This window comes from Grampus griseus (genome assembly GCF_964374135.1).
Source record: "Grampus griseus genome assembly, chromosome: 11".
In the NCBI taxonomy this organism is placed as follows: domain Eukaryota; kingdom Metazoa; phylum Chordata; class Mammalia; order Artiodactyla; family Delphinidae; genus Grampus; species Grampus griseus.
In genome coordinates this window covers 32,002,884-32,018,506 of record NC_139005.1, presented here as the reverse complement: position 1 = coordinate 32,018,506, position 15,623 = coordinate 32,002,884, and the positions used below count along the sequence as shown (strand labels likewise).

The 15,623-nt window shown below is 35.4% G+C and overlaps 1 protein-coding gene across 4 annotated transcripts in view; it reads right to left on the bottom strand.

The window, feature by feature from the left end:
* The window catches only part of CNTN1 (contactin 1), a gene marked incomplete at both ends in the record, with an annotated part of 164,881 nt that overhangs the window by 143,117 nt on the left and 6,141 nt on the right, over window positions 1-15,623 (bottom strand). For all 4 annotated transcript variants that reach the window (XM_082666225.1, XM_082666224.1, XM_082666226.1 and 1 more), the window contains 3 exons: window positions 6,241-6,336; window positions 8,092-8,264; window positions 11,712-11,844. In XM_082666225.1, coding sequence (XP_082522351.1) covers window positions 6,241-6,336; window positions 8,092-8,264; window positions 11,712-11,844 — 402 coding nt within the window. The remainder of the gene's footprint in view (window positions 1-6,240; window positions 6,337-8,091; window positions 8,265-11,711; window positions 11,845-15,623) is intronic.

Below are 15,623 nucleotides of genomic sequence, written 5' to 3'. Positions count from 1 at the left end.
TGCAAGAGGGAACTCTGGGCAATGCGTATTTCTCAGTCACAATATGCTGATTCCCTTTAAAACATCATAACCATGTGAAGACAACTGCCACTAGGAAGATCACCTCAGAAAAAGAGGGGATCTCTTAGTTCAAGTTAGAAAGGATTTTAGATGTAAGATGGTGGAAAGTCATGATCTTTTAAAAATGAAATAATCGTGACATGGGGCTTCCCTGGTGGCGCAGTGGTTGAGAGTCCGCCTGCCAATGCAGGGGACACAGGTTTGTGCCCCGGCCTGGGAAGATACCACGTGCCGCGGAGCGGCTGGGCCCGTGAGCCATGGCCGCTGAGCCTGCGCGTCCGGAGCCTGTGCTCCGCAACGGGAGAGGCCCCAACAGTGAGAGGCCCGCGTACCACACACACACAGAAAAAATCGTGACATAATACCCTTTTGCTTTAGGGAACTCAAGGTGATTGGTGAAGCTGCTAATGGGAGTGTGAAAGAGAGCTGAATAGGAAAAACTATAAGAATTGCACACTATATACATTCAGCATGCTTGAGAATAATAATCCAGGGGATTCCATTTAGATTAGCTATGTAATTTTCTCCAGCAATATACAATATTATAAAAGCGAATGAAGATGATTATTCTGTTTTTTCATCTTAACTTTTTAATTATAGAAGTTTATTTTTATTAAAATAATAGGAAATACAGATAAAGTTAAAAAGAGAAAGAAAATTAAACCACCATAATTCTCCAACTCAGAGTTATCATTGTTAGCATACATCTTTCTAGGCATTTATATCTGTGAATGATTCTATTATCTTAATTGTTATTCTTATGCTGATTTAAGGTCAGGTAAAAACCACAGGAGAAACAAAATAAGAAGAAACTTTGGGGGCTGCTTAAATTGCTAAAATCAGGTTCTTGGAATTGGGCAACAAATAATTCCATGTAATCTTTGATCCAAAATAATATTTATAGCATATTTTAACAACTGTAAACCTGTCTAATTTTGAAATATTTTTTTGTATTCTCACTTAAAAAGAAAATTAATAGTTTTGTAATGATTTCTGCACAAAATTAAATTCCAAAAAGTCAGAAAGAGTCAGGAAAGTATAGATTTCCTTACAGAAGAAGGATTTTCTTAGCTATACAATGATTTCAAGATACCACACACAAAATGCATTCAGAATAGTCTGAGTACCCCTAGTTATGTGAATATGGAGAACTGTATTTTAAATCTAGACTAAATATGACTTTGGTCAGTCTATTTTAATTACTATATTTTTCAGTTTCTGTAAATTTTAAGAAAGTTTTCTGTTTACCACTCATTAGAAAAGAGGAATGGGATAATGTTTTACTATTTGAATCTTCAAGGGAGAAACGCTAGGTCAGAGAAGTTATTTCCATGATGTTGATAGAAACATAAGTGTTGGACTACAGAGCAACTGGTCTGGCTGATTTAATGCCCAATGTGGATTCTCCAGTTTACTGAGTTATCTTCTATGTGTCACTAAACAAGACAGATTTGGCCTTTGCCCTTAAGGGACTTGTAATATTAATAGTTAATCTAAATTTATTTAACGAATTTTTGCCTACTGATAAGCCATCTACTTGGATGAAAGAATAATTGCAATATATTGGAAGCTATCATTTCTCATTAAAATAAAGGTAGGAATTGCTATTGCTATTTTTAAACAGGGACACAGAGCTTTAGCTGGTTGACTTCCCTGGGGATATAGAGCAGTAGGGAGGCAGAACAGATCTTCCAACTTCCCTTTCCACCCCAGAACTACCAAAACGGTTCCACGACTGGTGTGGTAGCTGTCCTGCTGCTCGGACTTAAGAATAAGACTGAATTTAGGCAATCAAGAGCCAAACCCTGACCAAGTTCTCACAGGGGCTCAATCGATTATCTATCTGTCTTCCCCTGCCCCATGCAGATGGTAAAATTAACCATCGCTGAAGAAGCCAACACCTGCTTTCTTCATAGCCCTGCTGTCTGGCTTAAAAAATAAATTATTATAAAATTACTTTTTTAGAAAAAGTAATAAGTACCAGCACCTGTTTCAAAAACATTACTTTTATTGATAGATGTCTGGGATGTTTTTCCTTTGCCTCAAGACAGTCTGGACCATATTACAGGGGGATTTGTTTTGGCCAATTATACTGCATTTGACTAGTTTCATTGTATTACTTTGAAATACATCACTTATCTAACCTTGATAAATAATATATATTTCTCCTTGAAATAGATTTAAAGTACTTAAGTGTTCCCTGGAAGAATAATTCACAAACTTTTTAGAAGATGTTTGTACTTTTTTTGTTAATTAACCTCAATAGAACAGAATTTACCTATACCAATAAAATCACTATAGCTCCTAATTTTTCTTTGATACTCACAGTAAACTATACATTAAACTCTTTTAGAAAGAAATTTATACCAACTTATACCGTGGGCTCACATATTCCCTACGATGCTCTGGCATTCGTGTCTATTTTTGTGCTTACCTTTTTAGTCTATTGAGATTCATTCAATATCATATTCACCATTTCATGAGTTATTTTTCTTAGGAGTATTCCCACTTTCTTATTCATTAAAAAAATTCCCACCATATCTATTACTAGGTATTCCATATTTTGTCAATAGTATCCACCCTTTGAACAATGGATTTCATCTTTATTCTCTCACTTAATATGCACATATATGATTTCTATTTTGTGAGATTGTATAACTCAATTTCTGATGGTTCTGAAAATTGGCCAGAAACAAAGCATCATGTTTTCATTTTCTGAGGGTCTAGGGGTTTAGGAAGTCTTTCACATTCATGAATTATTGATTGCTATTTAATAAAACAAAATCTTAACAGGAAAATTTATCTTTTAATGAAATTGTAATCACTACATATCCACCAATTTAATGAACACATTTATTTACTCTTTCACTCTCTCAGTCCTCAAATATTTTTTGGACACTTATTCTGTGCTATGCATTAGGCAATCCGTTGTATATCAAATGTTGTTATAAAATTGAATCAACATCTGTACTGATATAGTTACGTATAAGTATTCTTGATAAATAAGTAAACTGGTTCAAATCAGAGTTCTCCCCTTTGCAAGAAACTGTAGAACACCCAAATCCATAGAAAAATGTAATGGATTGTAAACATGAGACTTCCCTTCTAGATCTTTTTCCTGTGCATAAATGAGAAAGACAACATTGCTATAATCGTGAATAAAAAATTCTTAGTAGAGTAAGAAGTACTTTATTTGCTTTCATAATAAGTTTCAAAATACTAAATGTACTAAATGTATTTTATTTACTTTAATAATAATCCATGTTAATTATATATCCATTTTATCATTTAAAAATATATTATTAAATTTAAATCTCACAACAAGGTCTATGAAGTAGGTGGCACAGGAATTATTATTCCCAAATTTTAAACAAGGAAATTGAGATGTAGATATGTCTAAGTTGACTTGACTTAGTAAGGACTAAATCCTAGGTTATCAGATCACCAAGTAGAGCAGCAGGGTTTGACAACTATAAATAGTTGCGTATAACATTCTCTGAGGCTCAGAATCCAAAGGCAGGTTCCTTTACACCTTCAACGCCATTAAGTTTTAAACTGCAAACACAAAACCTTAACTTAACTGCCTATAGGAGGAAGATAGATTTATGGCATGGAGATGGTAAAATAGTACACATACATACACACATTATGGTTTTGAAGCATATGTCCATTCTTATGTTTGAAGATGGCATGTCTAATGTTCAAAGAGGTCATAATCCACTAAGAACACAAGCGGACAAAAGGAGATGAAGAGCAGCTCAGATTCTATTCTATGATTAATGATGTTTCTCCAGTTTATTTAAAAGACCTACTTAATTCCCTGCCCTGCCCCTGCCCATATAAACATATGTATCTTTATCAGGATGAAGAGGTAATTAGTCATTTCGCTTAATGATTTGAAGCTTCTATCAACCTTGTTTTGGTCCATGAAATTCTTCATTCGGCACAGTAGTAAAGATGTCACAGAGACTTGAAAACAAGACTTATCTCAGAAAAATCTCAAAGCCTGTTCCCTGGACATTTTCCCCCTTTCTGTTTGTACTAATTCCCTAAGTTATCACATGCATTCCTATGGCTTTTAAAACTATAAAATGATGTATCACAAACTGATATTCCTAGCTCAGATGTTGCCCCTGGGTTCCACATTCACAGAAATGCCAATCTGACAGCTCCTTTTGAAAGTTTAAATCAGGCACCTCACTCTTATGTCCATAGCTATTCCTCCAGGCAATTGCAGCTGCATCCTCTCAAGAGCTCATGACAAAAACTTTGATGTCATCCTTGACTCCTGTTTTTCTCTTATATCTCACAGAAAGTCTACCAGTCAGTCCTCTTGGCTTTTCCTTCAAAATATATCTTGAATTTAACCATTTCTTTCCACCTCCAGTGCCACTGCTCTGGTCCTCCATTCATTGCCCAGATGATTGCAATACCTTTGAACTGATCTCCTGGTTTCACCTTTACCCTCCCCTGAGTCTTTTCTTACAGCAGTAGCCAGATTTAACTTTCTGTAACTTAAGTGATGTCATATGACTCTTCTGTTTAAATCCCTTCAATGTAACTCTCACTCAAAGTAAAAGCCAATGTAATTGCTATGGATTATAAGGTTCCAACCAATATATCTCTTGTATCGCTTTGATTTCATTCCTTGCTACCCTGTATCTCATTCAGCAACCTGGCTCACTTTGTCTTCCTCCATACTCCCATTTTGGAACTTTATTCTTGCTGTGGCATATATCTGGCATGTCCTTCCTTCAAATATCTTCATTTTAGCTTCTTCATTTCCTTCAGGCTTTATTTCAAAGTTACCATCTCAGTGATGCCCTTTATAAAAGTTTAGTCATCCCTTCAACACTTCCTCTTCCCATTTTCCTGGATTATTTTTTCTCCCTTTCACTTATCTATTAATATCTAACATGCTATGTCTATTAACTATTTATCTTGTCTATTGTCTCTCTCCCTGTAGAAGGTCTCTGAGGGAGAGTAGCTTTTTCTATTTTGCTCAATGAGGTATTTCTGTGGTGTAAACAGTGCCTGATACATAACAAGTGCTCACAAGAGATTTGTTGAGTGAATGAGTGATTGAATGAAGCCCATCCAGTGTTGAATATGGTCAAATGTAGACACTGGTGACTTATGGTCATTCGGTTTGTGGGAAACACTATGAACATGATAGGATTTTTTTTTTCATAGTTTTGTCAGTTCTTCAAAAAAAAGACTACTCCCTCTTTGAAATTTTTTTTACAACATTTTGGATTCATAAATTCCTCCTATGTTTATCAATTAATTATCTTTCTCCCATAGCTATTAGAAAGAAAATGATCAAAAAAAATTTGAATTTATATATACATAATTGGAATAGTATATATATATATATATGTATATATATGCCACACTAATATATTCCATAGAAAATGATTTATACTAGCCTGTTATGAATCATTCTCTACGGAGATATTTAAAGATGTAATATTTTATGTCTTTATGACATAATATTAAAACTATAAGAACCCAAAACATTTTTTTCTGTGAGAAAAGTGGTATTAATATATTGTTTGAAGAGGATATTTGATAAATAAAACAAGTGAAATGTATGCAGTGTTCATCTTTTAATTAACACTTTGGTGGCTTTTCTTTTAGCCATATCAAATTACTGAAAACATGAATTCAAAAGTTGAATCTTCTAATAGGTGACATTTGATTTAGCCCCTTTCTTCTGGATTGGTACTCCTACAGAGATTAATAATTTATTATGCCTTTATTCCTTTCTAGTGTTTAATTACAGTTCACAGTATACTGTAGATGCTAAATTGTTAATAAAATGGTTGATTATGTATTCTTCCTTGGTACTATTCTATTTCAGAGGTCATTTGTAGAAAATCTACAGTGTTTTCTCCTGTGTACCAGGAACTTTAATAGGGACATAATCCAACATATATATTGTTTATAAACTGAAATGACCATAGATTTTTTGGAATTAAGGCCCAGTTATTAAGGAATTAAAAAAGCAAGCATCTATAATCACTAGTAAGTCATGCATTATAAGGTTACACAAATATTGAGTCTTATTTAATTATAAATGTTCCATTATTATTAAGAAAATAAAACAAAAAAATAGAAAACAGAAACTTCCCCATTTCATTTCCTAGGTGCTTATAATCACAGAAGAGCTAAGTTTACCTGGGAAATGGTATGGAGGGTCACAGAGCAACACCATTCCTTTCCCTTCTTTCACTCTGACCTCGGGACGTTCCTCAGGTGGGAAAGGATCAAGATCTAATCATGAAAACAAAAAGGAGAACATTCACTCTCTGGGCAATAGAAAGATTGATACTCATTAAAGTTTATTTTTCAGCTAGTAACTCACTTTTAGATACAATAGTTCTCTGTTGGTTTGGTGAAACCTATCAAAGTCAATTAATTCCCTTTTACACACACTGGGATGTGCACACACTACAGAAGAGTATGGACATTGGTAGCACCTGATAACTATTTGGACAACCCTGAAGATTGAGCATTTCCTAAACTTTGTTTCAGATTTAGGAAGAATCTCCATAAGAGTATCTGGAAATAGTGTGTTCAGAAAAACCCAGGGCTCTACCAGAGAAAGTTTTAGGGAGGACTCCAATGGGGAGAAGGAATAAAGATGAAGGGCAGGATGCTAGATGAGGAATGTTAAGGTCAACTATCTCTTGCTCTTTTCCAAATTCTGGGTTTTCCTGTTTTATTTCCTCTACTCTCTCCTGTGTATTTGGAACTCACATTTTGCTTGGTTTTTTGATAGCCTACTATTTGATTCTTCATTTGTTTTACTGGTTCTCTTTCTGTTTCAGTCTTGCCTCATCTCTTATTCCTTACATGTGATCAGTACTCGAATTATAAAATCTAGTTTTTACTTCTCTCAGTATACTTACGTCCCTGAAAATTTATCATTCCAATAACTACCTTTTTGCAAAGAACGCTTCAAATCTACTTTTCTTGTCCTGATGCCTCACTGGAATGCCATCCCTGTCCTCAAAACTTAGCTGACATCTATCTCACTGTGGATAACTTAATGTCACCTCTGCATGTGAAGCGACAATTTAAATGCTTCCTCCCATCCTTGAAATTGGTCTTACTTGCGCCCATCCCATTTTAAAGAGAGCAGAATGTTTCTGCCTTTTGACTAGACTTTCCTTAAGAAAATATTGAAGGTCTTTTTCTTTCAATGCAATGCAATCTGTTGTGTATTTCTTCAAGGACTGAGTTTATTATTTTCATTCCCACTGTCACCACACCAATTTAATCGGACTGCACTTCCTGACCCTGTCTCACTCCCTCCTGGTAATCACTACCACTTGGGTCCTTTTAAAATGTCACTTTCATCCTATAATTCACTTTGTAGAATATTTAAACGCTGACATAAAATCACGCACGGAGAACACCTAGTCCAGCTCCTCTCCCAACACACATTTCTCTTTCAGAATAACCTCTAACTTTTAGTTTACCACAATGTTTCTCAAAATATTTTCATTATTATTGTCCCCAAAATGAGAAATTTTATTTAATTTATTCTTAACAAGAAAAATTAAATACTAAGGAATAAAAGTTTTGTTGGGTGGGGCTGAGCATTGGAGAGCCATAGACCATTATGTTGTAATATCTAAGATGGTTCCCCCCACCGCAAAAACCAATTTTCACTACCTTGGGGGTGATATCACCCCCACTGAGAATGCATAGCTTAGCATTTCCGTTGATAGTAATCTTTAGAAACTTATTCAAGATCTTTTTGAACATGGCCTTAGTTTATTTTCCAGTGTTATCTTTCACTACTTCAAGTACATTCATAACACCCCTCGTGACATTTTGCTCTCCTGAAATTTTTTCTTCTCCACACAATTAAGGCCCACTAATCTGGTAAGACACACCTCATCTATGGAGTCCTTCACTTTCTTTTTTTCTTGATTTCTCCTTTTGTTAAACTCTTATGATAACATCTAAGTTTTACTTCTCCCAAATGCATTTGCCCTTTTTAAAGTTACAATTACTTACATCCAAAGCTCAAGGTTGCTTCAGTGCTTCTGACCATTCCGTAGTTATTTGATGCTAAACAGTAATATACTCCAGCATCTTTCTGTTTGTCAGGATTGTTGATAACAAGGTTTCCTCCTACCATACTGTACCGATCACTTGTCAGATCAATATCCCCATTATTCATTCTCCATCTGTGAAAAAAAGAAATAAATGTCATATCAAAGGCCAAGAGGACTGCAAACAGTGTACTGGGCTAACATTGTTCTAAAATAATATGAGTATAGCTCCATGTGAAGTCAGGTGATTAAGTAGTTGACTCAGAGTGGTATTTATTCACATCCTATAATTCTGTGCCTCTGGGCTCATGATTTATAATTCAGCTCAGGCACAGAAAGGTAAATGTTCAAGTGTATGAATAATTTCCTTTTTTTTCATGAGGCATCCCAAAGGACAAATATTTCATTGAATTTTGCTGCATAAACTGGTTTCTTAGCAGATATACATGGATTATAAATGATAATCTTTTATGCACTAGTTTAGATTAATGCATATAGATATATTGTATAAAATATTAAAAACATTCCTATAGCAGAAATAAAATATAAAATATCAATATCTGATTCTAAATATGAGTCATTTTTGAAAAAAACATACTAATTGAAATCAGGATTCTTCTCAGTAAATGTCATATTCTGACCACTAGAGGTCGATCACACTATTTGAACATGATTAAAGTCAACTGGGTCTTCGTTTCCAAGCCACAAGTACACTATTGAAGGTATATTTACATGGAGATGACGTTATGAATAAACCAACTAGAAACAGGAATCTAAGTTTCTTGGTGAGATGATGAGAAGATTGCATATATAAAATAATTGTCAATTAAGTTGACCACCTGCATAATTTTATACTCATGTTCTATCAGGGTTAAGGTTCCATGTCTTCTGCAATGTTATAAGACGAGCCATGGTGAACCAGTGGGCTGTGGTCCCATCATTCATTGCCTGGCTGCACAATTCTGATTAGGGTCAGAATCTTGCCAAAGAGGTCTAATGATTTTATAATATTTTTTAATAAATCAAATTACTGGAACATTTTTAGTTTTAATTTTTACTGTGTAGGAAGTAATTCAAAAGCGAACAACAGAAAACTGTGCTTTGCTTCTGAAAACCTACCAAATACCAACCCAATGAATAAATCATCCCCCTCACCCCAGCTGATGGCAATATTGTCCCTGACTGAACCATCCAATGTCAAGTCACTTAGTACTTGCCAAGGCAATGGGTTTCTTTGTTAGGCAGTTCCCATTGTTATGTTTTACGCCCCCTCATTATATTTACTTTAAATTTTTATTTATTGCTTTAACTTCTTCCCAGTGGGACTGATTCTGCCCTTGATGTTATATAATGATTAAGTTTTGCTGTGTTAAGGTAAGTTCACGGTCTATTTTATTTTCAGGAAGATTCACCTTTGCTGTAATTCCTTTTACACAGCTTTAAACACAATTTTTATTGGAGTTCTTGTTATTGTGGGAGACAAGGCAAGATAATGAAAACCTCAAGGCTGATGAGTGAAAGGTAAAGTTCCCTGTTGTAACGTTCATGATGTTGCCACGAATAACAAATTATCATAGAACATGCCATAAATATAAAAGTACTATGTGAATGACAAATTACATGATTACCAAGGTAAGTATGGCTTGCCCTGAATATTAAGTAATATTAAGTAAGTTCATAACTGCAAGTGTTCTTCTGTCAGACAAGCTGCATCATGAGCTGAATATTTTTTATTTTGATGTCAAATGCAGATCACCTTCCTAACAATTAAACGTCTACTTCTCCCCTTCAGCTCTCTACATTAACGTGTAGATAATCAGGCCGTACTTGTCCTGAGGACTTATGTGCTGATGCAACCTTTGGGGGGGAGTTGGTGATGTATTTGCCAAGCAAAGTTTTGCTTTTCATTGTTCTTTTTTATATTTTAATGAGAAGACTAAGTGGGACTAGCAGGAGGGAGCTAGAGAGAGGTGCTAATCAACATGTACAAAATTTTATTGATGTAAAACTTTGCTTTTTACTGTCTCTGCTGGATGGTGGTAGTGGCGGCAGCAAAGAGAAGTACACGTTCGTAGAACACTATCTGAGAACAGCCTCTGCTGTTCTTTTCTCTTCCATTGGAGCCTGGAGGCTGATTTGCTTAGGTTCCGTGTATGAATGTCAAGGACAGACTGTCACAGAATAACTGTCACAGAATAACCGTCACTGAAATAGTTTTTGAAATGCTATTGACCCGTCTAGATAGATAAATACTGAAAAAAATTATATGTTTCTTTGAAAGTCATAAAACCTGTATTTCAGCCCTGGATCTGTGATTTACTAGCTCTGGAGAAGAGCAAGTCAACTTACTTATTCAGGACTCAGCTTCCTCTCCTATAAAATTTTGTACCTGGATTAAATCTTCTCTAGAGCCCCCATTAGTTATACTATGCCATGTCCACAGTTATGTACATAAATGCTCATTATATATGACTTAAGGGTAGAAATAAATCTAGTCCATCAAATATTTTCAGAACAAATGTGTTATTTATAATTTATAAAATATCTACTTCTACTTTTATAAAATTATAAAAATAATTTTAAAGAGATGGTGATTTTATATGTAAATTTATATTTATTTTAAGAAAATTTTTGTAATTATAGCCAGAGGCAAGAGAAAATGAGTTCAAGTATAATTAAATGGGGGGAAGGGGTATTCTCCATGATAACAACTTTTTAATAAAAATAGAAAGTTATTTTTCTATCCATGAGAAGAAAAATCTAGTACTAAAATCAACTTTATTGAATGACAACCTTCAATTAACTCAGGTGACATTAACACACTAGAGACCCAATTTCCCCATCAATCACTTCCTTTGTTTTCCTGGAACCAAAATCCATTGGCATTTGCTTAAGTTTTAAATCTTATTCTTTACATCAGGCTAGAAACTGTTAGTATACTTTTCTGAACACTCTGAAGCAAGAGAACCAAATGTTACTTTTTATAAAGTTATTTTTGATAGCATAAATATGTACCCCAGAAAAACATAAAGAGGTATGTTATATAGATTGTCCGATAAGTAGAGACATTTAAGGAATTTGCTTTGTTGTCTGGAATATAGATTTGAGACTACTGAAAAAATAGTGCTTTCTAGAGTTATCTATGTAAGAAGCTCTTTAAATGTAGTTAATATAGAAATACTATCCATCATTTGTAGGTATGAGTTATCCAGGCCAATACATACAAAACCAGCTTATCCTCAAATGCATATATTTAAATTGTGCATATTATTCATATAACCATTTTCTTACTTAATAGCATGATCTCCATTAGCCAGTTTTTAAGTGGATAATGTCAAATGACACTGGCATTATCTCTGCAGGAAATAGGAAGTGAATTATTTGCATATATTTGCGAAAACTATCTATTTGGGTATTAACAACTTTAAAAAAATAACTTGTATGACAATATTTTTGTTAATGTTCCTGGACTTCGTAGAAAGCTTTATGCCATAGCTTTCTCTATAGATACAGGGTCATAGATGCTGATCTGTAATCTTTAGTCCAACACTTCTTTCTGAAAAGAGCAATGAGGTACATTACTTGTAAACTGGGAAAGGGCTGGCTCGTGCCCTACAGTTTAGTGAAACTTTTCCTTCCGGTGACTCCTCTGGATAAATGGTATTGATTGGTTGTTCTTCAAAAATTGGTCCAAATCCTTTGTCTTCCTCAGAAACTATAAGAAAAATACAATTATTTTACATTGTTCTATTTTACAAATCAAAGATAATTTGGGTACATTAAAAAGTTTTTTGAAAAAAAGGTCAGAAACATGGAATCTCCATTTTCATTCAAACCAAAGATATTTGCCACTATAATCTTGAGGAAAATGTTCAGGTTCTTTATTCAAAATTCTTTTCTGCCCATCTCTCAGCATTTCCCCAAAAGCACTCTGCGGTGCCATGCTTCACTATTTACGGCTCCTCACGCAAGTCATGCTTTCTATGCCTCTGACACTTTGCACATACTTTTCCTCTTTCTGGAATCACCATCTGACTTTTCTCCTCTTATCAAAATTTGTACACTCCTGGAATCCCTGGTGGCGCAGTGGTTGAGAATCTCCCTGCCAATGCAGGGGACATGGGTTCGAGCCCTGGTCTGGGAAGATCCCACATGCTGCAGAGCAACTAGGTCCGTGAGCCACAACTACTGAGCCCACGTGCCACAACTACTGAAGCCCATACGCCTAGAGCCGGTGCTCCGCAACAAGAGAAGCCACCGCAATGAGAAGCCCGAGCGCCACAACAAAGAGTAGCCCCTGCTCACCGCGACTAGAGAAAGCCCGTGCACGGCAACAAAGACCCAATGTAGCCAAAAATAAATAAATAAATTAGAAAAAAAGAAAAAAAACGTTTAAATCTAAAAAAAAAAAAAAAAACTTTGTACACTCCTTTATGATTTAGTCATAGCGTTAGTTCCTTCACGAAGCCACCTCTCCAACCCCTCCTAGCTTTAGTTGGTCCTCATTTATGTTCTCATAACTCCCTATCAGGCTTATGACACTTAACACACCTGCTGTGATTCTTGATACAACTTTCTGTTTCACTAGATTGCAGATGCCTGGGGACAGGTCTGGAACATACTAGGTACTTAACAACTTTTGAACAACATAACGAATGAATTTCTAGATGCTCTGGGGAAATGAGTCCTTTTTGGGGGTCAGTTCTTGTTTAATTTTTGTTTTTGTCTTTAAACATGTGACCAGCACTAGTACTTAGCAACATCTAGAACAATCAGTAAACTAATTACATGATATGGGATCTGGCCAACTCATTTAAAATCTACCACAAAAATACCACAAAATCTACCACACACACACAAAAAATCTACCACAAAAATAGTGTTGAGAAGCAGTTGTTCCTGACTGTGTATCCTCTCTGAAGGGCAGGTGTGACACATCATAGCAGGATGAGGAGAAGAGATTCACTCCCATGTCATCAGTGTGGCACCATTTACAGAGCACAGCTAAGAGCCATATACCCCAAATGAATTAATACTGATGTATATGACTAGAAATGAGGAATAGTCTTACATGGGATCATTGTAATGTCTCTGCTTGATCAAAAACTATGGTTCACTCCTCCAATTTACTTTTTAAGAGAGAGTGTAAGGCAAATGCTACACTGAAATTTTGGTTGTTCTAACATCAAACTTAAGGATAAAAGCTTTCTCCCAGTTTCTCTTAACAAGAAGTTTAATTACGTCTTTTAAATCTTGCTTTAGTACTGTTTAGCAGTGCTTTTGGAAAAATTATTTAATGTCTCCAAGACTCAATATCATGCTTTATAAAATGTGGATAATAATAAAATCTATCTCATTGGACTATTGTGAGAATTACATTGAGACAACCTATGTAGTCAGTAATCAATAACTACTGATTCTCATGAATTTGCCAATGCTTTCAAAATTTAATTTAAATATCTTATGTATATCATCTCTTAGACTAATTCCAAAAACTTCAGGGGCCAAATTTTATTCATTCTTGTAGCTATGGTGCCATAAGCATTATGTCAATACATATTTCTGTGTACATAGATGACTAACAAAAACCTTCAGTTAGTTTCTCCCAGTATGAAGCATTAATTTTTCTAAACTGACCTGAAATATTTCAAAGGGAGAAGCCTCATTTTTAGTTGGAATTTGCTGAAATTGCCATTCAAGAATTTATAGACCTTAGTTACATTCCAAAACCACCATTCTATTTCAGACCGCAGATAAATTGCTGGATCAGAATTGGAGGAACCAGAGAAACTGGGATTTAGCTCCAGCTGTGCAGTGTTCTAGCCGTTGTTTTATATAAGTTTGTTCTACATGGTATCTACAGTTTAAAAAAAAGAAAGGAATAGGGGCACATGCCCTAAGGACTTCACAGGCCTACTGCAGCCATAAGTAAGACAATGAGTGCAAGGTGTTCACAGAAGTCCTCTGCTAATGCTCTTGAAGTCCTGCTCTGAGCTGTGTCTAGTTCCATATCCCTGAGGTTATAAAAACTAGAAATGCATATAATGTTTTCTGCTTTGCTTCTATAATTTTCCTGATGATGGCCAATGTTTTCTGGCCTTTCAGGATATAATAGCACACCAGAGAAAAATGAGGAATGAAACCCAAATCCCTGATAACTAGACCTTCGTTTGGATGTAGGGTCTAGATATTCTAATCTCTGAAAGAAACGACCTTGTGCTTATCTATGGTAAAAATCATATGCTATTTTTTCTTCCCACTTGGACAATCTCATAAGCTCTTCCTTGAATCTCTCCCAGTTGCACAGCTTTTCTGACTGGAGCAATTTAGTAACACTGCTGCCCTGGAGAGTCTGTTGTTTCTTCCCAACTCCGCCCCCCCCCCAAAAAAAACAAAAAAGCTTACAAAGACAAGCAGAGGAGTTCAATTTTATTAACATATTTTGATTCTCTTCTGGAAGGTAAGATGACTTCTATTCTCACTTTACCCCCTGATGAATTATGAGTTTAGTATGAAATTTTTTGAACAATTAAAAAAAATACCTAAATAGACTAAGTATTTAGAATACTAAAAATAAAGTGTTTAGGGGAGTTTAAAGCTCATGAATATCTTCTAAGTACATTGTATTTATATACAAGCCTGATGATTATGGTATTACTATCATTACTAATAGAAAAGATCATCAAATTTAAAGAGGAATGGATGTTTGGTGCAATTATGCATATAATTTAAGCAGAAACCCCCTGATCTGCACTGGATTAGATCTTGAGTTTCCATTTGTTACATCAGTGGCAGCATAAGAATTTTAGATGGTCATCTGTGAGGCTGTTGGTCATCTGTTGAGGTGTTGGTTGTTCTTAATTCAGTCAATGACTTGATTCTGACTTTGCATATGGTGAAGTTTTGAGATATAATGCCAAAAGCATGACCCATGAAAGAAAAAAATTTGATAAGTTGGACTTTATTAAAATTTAAAAGTTATGCTCTGTGAAAGACACTGTTTTAAAAAATTTATTTTTAAAATTAATTCATTCATTCATTTTTGGCTGCCTTGGTTCTTCGTTGCTGCATGTGGGCTTTCTCTAGCTGCAGTGAGTGGAGGCTATTCTTTGTTGCGGTGCGCAGGCTTCTCATTGCGGTAGTTTCTCTTGTTGCGGAGCACGGGCTCTAGGTGCACAGGCTTCAGTAGTTGTGGACCATGGGCTCAGTAGTTATGGCTAGCAGGCTCTAGAGGGCAGGCTCAGTAGTTGTGGCACATGTTAGTTGCCCCGTGGCATGTGGGATCCTCCAGGACCAGGGCTCGAACCTCTGTCCCTTGCATTGGCAGGTGGATTCTTAACCACTGTGCCACCAGGGAAGTCCCCTATGAAAGACACTTTTAATAGAATTTCAGGTCTTTAAGGTTAGGGATTTTTCTTTAGGTCGACTCCAACTTGCATCGGAAAATTTTGCATTAAGCAGCAAATTGAAAAGACTGTCAACTTAATTAAGTAT